This window comes from Phoenix dactylifera, chromosome 2 (genome assembly GCF_009389715.1).
Source record: "Phoenix dactylifera cultivar Barhee BC4 chromosome 2, palm_55x_up_171113_PBpolish2nd_filt_p, whole genome shotgun sequence".
In the NCBI taxonomy this organism is placed as follows: Eukaryota; Viridiplantae; Streptophyta; class Magnoliopsida; order Arecales; family Arecaceae; genus Phoenix; species Phoenix dactylifera.
In genome coordinates this window covers 7302350-7310416 of record NC_052393.1, presented here as the reverse complement: position 1 = coordinate 7310416, position 8067 = coordinate 7302350, and the positions used below count along the sequence as shown (strand labels likewise).

The 8067-nt window shown below is 42.7% G+C and overlaps 1 protein-coding gene across 1 annotated transcript; it reads right to left on the bottom strand.

Annotated features, from left to right (window-relative positions):
- Window positions 1-3770: 3770 nt before the first annotated feature.
- On the bottom strand, window positions 3771-6803 carry LOC103710759 (BOI-related E3 ubiquitin-protein ligase 1-like). Its single transcript, XM_008796638.4, has 4 exons — window positions 6346-6803; window positions 6161-6246; window positions 5683-6044; window positions 3771-5593 (listed from the first exon to the last, which is right to left on the bottom strand). The coding sequence occupies exons 1-4, from the start codon at window positions 6393-6395 to the stop codon at window positions 5075-5077; spliced, it is 1017 nt and encodes a 338-aa protein (XP_008794860.1). The 5' UTR covers window positions 6396-6803; the 3' UTR covers window positions 3771-5074.
- Between the last annotated feature and the right edge of the window lie 1264 nt (window positions 6804-8067).

Genomic DNA, 8067 nt, shown 5'->3' with positions numbered 1-8067 from the left:
CAGCAATGTGATCATGTCAGAAATGAGCAATTCTCAAGTTTTTTGCACATGCCAAAGCATGGTAAGCATCATTAACCATACGAAGAAATAATTAACTGCTATCTAGTTGCTCAACTATAGTAACGAAGGATTAGCCAAAATTAACTGCATGAGACTCACATGTTATCCATGCCTTATCATAAATGCCAGTTATAAATCTCTGCTATTCTTCTTGGATAATTCCATAGAAATAACATAGAATAATCTCTACCACGGCTTTCTCAATTTGCTTTTGCAGGTTGCGTGTACATGCCTGCTATTCTTCTTGGATGATTCCCCTTCAATTCTTCAAAGTGATGTGATGTTGAACTGATTGCATGCGTTGAGTAGACTTCTTTCTGCAATAGACTTCAATTTGGAAATGCAAGAAAGGTTTCGATTCATTCACTTTGTTACTGGTCGTTCCACCATGATATCAAGTTCAGTTGACTCCAGCATAGTAGTCAAAGTCATCGCTGTATCAAGTTGAATGAGTCCAACATGGGAAGAGCGACTGACAATGTATTTGCCTTGTGATGGAAAGAAGCTTGTTTTAAGAGAACGGTGGCGTTTAAGTTTCTACAAAGTATGTAGCTTGCACTACTTGTTACCTAAGGTTTAAATGGAAAGAAAAAATTAACCAAAAAGAAAAGAAAAATAAATGAGATGAAATCAAATTAAAGGTATATTGCATTTTTAAACTTATTTATAATATCGATCAAGGCAATTACCCTTTCACTCGATGTTCATCAAATCACACTTTCAAATTTGGTATCCAAAATCTTTTTTCCCTAAAAAAAAGACATATTCAATCTTGATATTTGAAGCTCATATGCCAATTCTTTTGTAGGCTTTATGTCTCGCGGCCAATTATCCCTCGGGCACATCTGTAGAATAATGATTGTTTTTTTTTTCCTTTCTTTCTAAAGTTTGATTAATGATCCTTTTGTTTGTTTTTGTGTCCCAACGTTCCGTTGTCTTTAAACCATGTAGCTCAATTAGAACTGATCCTAGAAGTTGTGGTCTTACCCCTTAAATACGGCACATCGTTCTCTTTATTGTCTCAGCTGATGACTGAGGAGCTGCTTTCAGATTCTTGTCGCGAGGGGAAAATAGGACTCAACAAATCCATGCATGATTGCAGGGAGCACTGGTCCTGCATTCACATCCTGATTTCATAGCTCCAGAAGCATTCACAACATGATTCAAACTCACCCCATTCAAAGCTCGAGAACAAGATCAAAGCCTCTGAACATAAGCCTTGCCTTTGGAATTCAAGGATCTTCCTTTGGATGATTTAAAAGTCCCAGTACGAGCAAGAATCTGGCAATCAATTTGTGAGGACCCGTGCGAGCGTGTGTTTAGTCCCACATTGGTTATTCGCTGGGTAGATCTTGGGTACTTATACAGGATCAAGGAACCCAAACAATATCTTCCGGCTAGCCATTTTGGGTGAGGTCCTGGGTTGTTACAAATGGTATCAGAGCGGACCCGGCCCATAACTTATGTGGACTAGGGGACACTGCAGCACGGATCCATTAGGGTTGACCACGGACCGATCGTGTTGTTTGGGATTAGATTTGAATGGATTTGAACCCTTAGCCCGACGAGGACGTCAGGGCTTGAACGGGGGGAGTATGTGAGAACCCATGCGGGCGTGTGTTTAGTCCCACATCGGTTATTCGCTGGGTAGATCTTGGGTACTTATACAGAATCAAGGAACCCAAACAATACCTTCCGGCTAGCCATTTTGGATGAGGTCCTGGGTTGTTACACAATTTATTATGGTAGAATGTGGATATCAATTAGAGAAATGATTAGTTTGATCTCAACATCGCTAATCTTGGCTACAATAAGTTCTCATGATTTAGCTCAAAAAAAAAAACTTTATAATTTGTCATAACCAATATACTTATGGGTCAGCACATGACCAATTTTGGCCGCATATTTTCTCATGATTTTGCTCAAAAAAAATATATAATTTGTCATGACCAATATATACCGAAGAACTAGAATAAATAAGCCGTGGATGCATCAAGGTCTAGTTCCCAAAAAAAAAAGAGAAAAAAGATTGGCATCAGCTGGAAATTGCAACACTCTTCTCAGAAAAAGGTGGAAATTATACTTAGCACACTAATAGGAACGTTTGAATTCATTTAGATAATAAAGATAATTCAATGATTTATTCCGTAATGCTCACGTATGGTTGGGGGCGATGCACTAATCTTTTAAGAAGGGAAGGCATTACCTTCCTACCTCTACTACTTTTCTAGATAGACGTCCGACTTCTTGTTCATTTTGGAAGTTGAAATATTAATTATTTTAAAGCTTTGGCTGAAGAAAAAAATGTTACCTGACATGACATGTCCACCCTCCATTTGGCCTGCGTCCCCCACACTAAATAATAATGAGTTGGAAAAAAATATCACATGAATAGTGCTGAAAAGGGAAAATTTATCAGCCAAATAACCCTCCACATGATATATTTTCATAAATTATTTAATTACATCAAAACATATCTCACAACTCAATCACTACCTCTAGTTCCACATGCGAATAATCCAAAAAAAATCCATCACCAAAAAAAAATTGTTGGAAAAACCAAGCGCCAAGCAAAAATAGAAATACTAGTTCGGATCATACATCTAATTGTCACTTAGGACAAGAAATAGGTCATGCATCTTGAAATTTCTCATGACTTATCGGCATCAGAAGCTGCCCTGTCTGTCTTGCCATTAGCTATCTTCGATGCCATGAATCTCTCAGTCGATGCCGCTTGAAAATGAAGTATCCTCAAAAACACGGCTTGAGATCATTATCGGAGAAAAGTATAGAGAAAACAAAGGCATATGATAAGGCACATTCGCCTGAATTTTGTAACTTATACAACTCATCGTATTAGAGTTCAAGACAATGAGTCAGGGCGGATAAACCCACTTATCTTTCCTACCTTCTTCCAACTATTCGTCCAATTCACCGCCCCACACGGAGAAACGAACCGTATTTTTTTTAATTTTCTGAGCCTATCCTTTTGGAACCACACCTTAAAGAAACGGCGAGCAAAGCCTTTTAAACATCTTGACAAGCTAACATAGAAGATAGCGATCGAGAGGCACAGGATTCCATTAAGGTGTACCAATAGATTTATATATACAAATAGTAACCGATATCATCCCATTTTTGACCGCAGCCCCTCTTTGAGCTTTGACTCACCGAACGCGGTTTTAGGGTTGCCGTTGTTCACTAGCTTTATACGTAGCAGAAGTAAAACCACCCCAGAAATCATGAACAAATTTGGCTGTACGTTAACAAAGTTAATGTGCTTATCCACTAGAATGTTATAGGCGAACAACACTTGCTTAGTTGCATCACCAAAGAGTTTCTCATGTTAAACTACATTGAGGGCTTTGGGCCACCTATTTCCTCTGTCCATGGAAGAGTTCAATTTCTTTCTTATTTTTGTGGCTAATTATTGTAATGCAAGGAGGATTTTGGATGAACAAAATGGACTTATAGAGGGAATTTAAAGGAGAAGTGCAAACCAATTTGCGATAAATTTGTAAATGCATTTTAGATTTTAAATGACATTGAAGAGGAGAACATGTTAAACAAAGATTGTACAGGTTGAGATAGGCCATTAAACAAAGATAACATGGATGGAAATGGTGAGAAAACATTTAACTAGTGATATTAGAGGCCTAGATCTTTAGTTTATTCCCATTTCATATCAGATCTTCTCATAAGTTTTAGACTTTTTTAAAAAGAAAATAAATTCTTACGTAAGTGTTTTTGTACAAAATAAATTATGCATTAGTGACAAATTAGACTATAAAAAAAAGGGCAAAAATGCCTCCTGCATGTCATGTCAGGATCAAGGTAAAAAATTAAAGAAAAATCAAACATATACAAAGAAATTTACTTTTCACATCTCTCATCGCTACTGAGATCATCACCACCGCCACTATTAACTTCATGGCCATAGCCATCATCGCCATTATTAACTTCATGGCCATAGCCATCATCATCTTTCAGTTACTATTACATGGCATGACCACCCCGCCACCATCAACGCCACTACCATCGCACAGCCACGAACGCCACCGCCATTTCCGCCATCTAAAGTCCAGCAAACCTATAATTCGCACGCACGTAGCCGTTTACTCCCTGTATGCGTCGCAGTGCATGAATCTGTCTGCCGACAATCTCATTCAGTATACGATCAACCTGGACCGTCCCTATCAACTGAACTATTTGGACTGATTCAATATTCACCGTCCAATTGAAAGGGTCCATCGTCAATCAGTCCAAGCCCACCCAGATGTGACTCCCTACGGGCTAGGGCCTAGTACTACGTCTACGGCCCGCCCGGCCCATTATTAAGTCCTCGAGCGACACGGAAATTAAGTCCAGACAAGACTTCCCCCGGATACGGTGCTCTGCCGGACAAAAGACCGACATCCATCCCTCCCCGTCCACGGCTCCGATCGCGATCAGACAGCCCATACTCTCCCCCCTCCTCCTCTCTCTCCCGCCAACCGCACGACGTTCCCGGGTACCACCGCCCAGCGAAAAGGCCCACCGGACACGTGTACGGGATCCGCTCACCCGTGTCCCCATCTCCGTTCCGCTCCGCTCGCGGGCAACCGACCGCACGGGTCGCCGGCGATGCCTGGTGTCTTAACCGTCGGCTCGGTCGAAGGCGTGGATGCGGTCACCGCCCATGCCCGCTTGATGCTGCTACTACAACCACGTCAAATATAAAGAATGCAGGAGAGAGCCTCACAGCAGTATGCTGGCATTCATCAAATTTACACCCAATAAAAGAATTAATATATAAATTGAATCTTTCCAAAAACCAAAAAAAAAAAAAAACAAAAATAAAACAGAGAGAGACTGAGAGAGAGAGGTGCTCATCTCAAAACAGTAAAAAGAAAACGATGAGTTCTTTCACTTCGTTTTTTTTTCCCCCCTCTTCTAAATTTCTTTATTTTTCGTTTTTCTTTTTGTTGTGTTTTGGACGGCCAGCGATGGGGTAGGGGTAACGGGACTCGTGGTTTCAAGAGAGGAAGACTTGGACGCTTCCGGTTCGGAGACAGCGGCACACGGGGCAGGCATCGCCCGCGGCGGCGTCGCAGGCGGAGCAGAGGCAGAGGTGGCGGCAGGGGAAGAGAACCACCGAGACCGGCCGGCACAGGCACGCGCGGCACGCCCGCTCGGGCTCGACCCGGTCCGGGTCGACGTGGGCCGACTCGGCGTCCTCCGCCGGCGACTCGCCACCACACTCGTCCGCCTTTCCCTGGGGCAGCGCCGCGGCGGCGGCGGCGGCCGCCTGCTGCAGTTGGGCGTGGAGGGAGGCGGCCGTGGCTTGCTCGGCCATGGCCTTGGCCTGCCACGCCATCGACTCGGCCCTCAGGCGGGCGAGGCGGTCCTCGAGCTCGGCGCTCCGCCGCGCCGCCCGCTCCACCTCCGCCTCCTTCTCTCGTAACCTTCTCGTGGCCGACTTCTCCGCCGCGCCCAGCAGCGCCCGGTAGTGTCTCTGCCGCCTCTCCGCCAAGGCCCGCCGCAGTTGCTCTCCCTGCCACCATAAAAATCCGATTTTTAACTCTCGCACTCTGGTAGAACGGAAAGGAAAGGCCCAGAAGAGGAGGAGAGAAGCGTAGCTACCTGGGCGTGGAGGAACTGCTCCATTTCCTCCTTCTGTTGGTTGATTTGGGTGGCGAGTTCTTCGGAGAGGATGGTGGAGAAGGGGGAAGAGGAGGAAGAAGAAGAGGAGAGGAAGAGATTGGATTGGTTCTGGTTCTGGTGCTGCTGCTGTTGGTCATCGAAGGCCAAACGGAGGCCGGTGGAGACGATGGGAGGAGGCTGACTCTGGAGTTGGGCGAAGCTTATAAGCATCGGGGGCGGAAGAGGCGTCGAACAGGGCTGAGATTGCAGCGAGAAAAGGCTAATCGGGTGGTTCTGCTGCGCCGAGGCCGCCATTGGAACCGCCGGGTCCTCTCTTCCCCTCTTCCTAGGATTCCCATTCACTGTCCAACGAAACCAAACAACCGAATCCCCTCTCAGACACCGCCGAAGAAAGAAACCATCGCATACAACCAATATCACAGAGAAAACAGAGGCAAAGATGGCATCTTTATCTCACCTCCATTGGAGAAGTACACCCCGGATTGATCAAGGAACCCAGGCGTGGACTGGGGGTAATCCATTTCCTTCCTCTCTTGCTCGCCTCTGCATCAAAACAGAAAACCACTCAGAAAAACACCGAAAAATTCCATCTTTGTTGAAGAAATCCAACAAAATGGGAAGGAATGGAAACAGGGAGCACACCTTGCGTTGAGAAGTAGAACGTTGGATGGGTATTGCGCTTGAACCGCCATTGCGAATCCCCGAGAAGAAAACCGGATATAGTGAGAGAAAGAGATAGAGAGCGAGAGGTGGGGAAAGAAGCAAAGAGGTGGATTCCTGAGAGCAAGGAAGGGGGGAATAAAGGCAGAGAAAGAAACGGTGGAGGAATCGAAGGCAACGCCAAAGAAGCCAAAGACTACTCGTTACCCTCGTTCTCGGCTCTTGTTCTCTCTCGCCCGCTCATCGGATTTCGATGCGTTAAAAAAACAAAGAAGGGGGAAAGCGAAGGGAGAAGAAAACGATCGAATCGGTCCAGCCAAAGACCGGCCTCTTAATATGCTCTCTATCTTGCGCACTCTTCTCACGCACACGAGAAACAAGGGGGAGCGGGGGAGGTTGCTCACAACCACATAAATTTTCTTTCCTCGATGTGAGATTGTGATTTAGTTTTAAAACTGAAATATTATAATAATTATGGGGGGCATGTGGGGGAGTAGGGCCCTGAATGGCGGATGCAAGCAGGTTGGCTGGCCTTTGTTTGTACATTGGAGAAATCTAAGGGATTCCTTTGGGTCTTGTTACTTCCAAATTTTATTATAATTATTCTTTTTTTCTCTTGGACTTCAAGATTGGTTCCAACATCCCAACTGCTCTTTCTTTTTCTTTTTCTTCTTTCCTTATCTTAGAAAATCAAGAAGCAGCGATTAAATCCGTCAACCTAACCTTGATTGGTTGTTACACGCTTTATGTTGGATTCTTGTATTTTAGATTATTTTTGTAAGGAAAAGTTGAATTGACTATTATGCCATTTTCGATTTTCTAGCTCAATTGACAGGAAGAAGTCCAATTGAATTTTGCATTCTATACATTATGATTTGTTGTGCTTTCACATGGTATTCTATCAAGGAGTATGACTAGGTGCATTTTTATTAATGTGGAAATCTTGCCATAGTCCATATAATACCACATAACCCACTTCCTTCTTTTGAGTTTTAATTTACCTTTTACGAATCCAAAAAAAAAATAAATGAAGGCCCATATATTTGTTTCATCTATAGTCCATTTGCAAAAACTTTTTTGATAATTTTGAATTTTTTGATCGCATGTTTGTTAAAAATAAACCAAGGACTGTGTTAACTGCTAATATTCAATGCAAAGATTTAGTTATTATTAATCCAAGGTAATTATTTAGTCACATCATGTAAACACTTTCGATTCTTCGAGCAATAATATCGCTAGGAAATCTGAAGACTTTTCAGCCTTACACATGGAAAAATAGAAGTACATCAGCGCAAAAAATATCTCATCAGGTAATTGCAACTTATTTAACTAGATTATTTGCAACATAGAGAAAACAAAACTATGAGAAACTTTTTATAATGGAATATTGTGCCCATTGACAATGAATTCTTCAATGTGGTACAAATTAGATAAAATAATTGAATATTAGCTTGTTTTAAAAATAATTCATAAGTTTTCTGGATAAATTCACAAGTCTTTGTTGTCGTTATAGACAATCTAATTGGAATTGTGCATCAAAGTCATTAACCGACTCCTGATCCTTCCATTTGAGAGACATTAGCGCATTCAACAAGTTAGAAACAAGATGGCCACCTTTATATTTGTTTCAAAAAATCAAATTCATGTCCTGTATTTATTTATCCTTCAAAATTTGTTATTCACACACGCGTTTCATATGCAAGG

Excerpts from the sequence above, each read along its gene's own strand:
- LOC103710759 (XM_008796638.4), bottom strand. The coding sequence starts at position 6,395 with ATGGCGGTTCAAGCGCAATACCCATCCAACGTTCTACTTCTCAACGCA. Across the intron at positions 6,045-6,160 it reads GGTGTACTTCTCCAATGGAG|TGAATGGGAATCCTAGGAAG; the intron begins GTGAGATAAAGA and ends TTCGTTGGACAG. Across the intron at positions 5,594-5,682 it reads AGCAGTTCCTCCACGCCCAG|GGAGAGCAACTGCGGCGGGC; the intron begins GTAGCTACGCTT and ends TTATGGTGGCAG.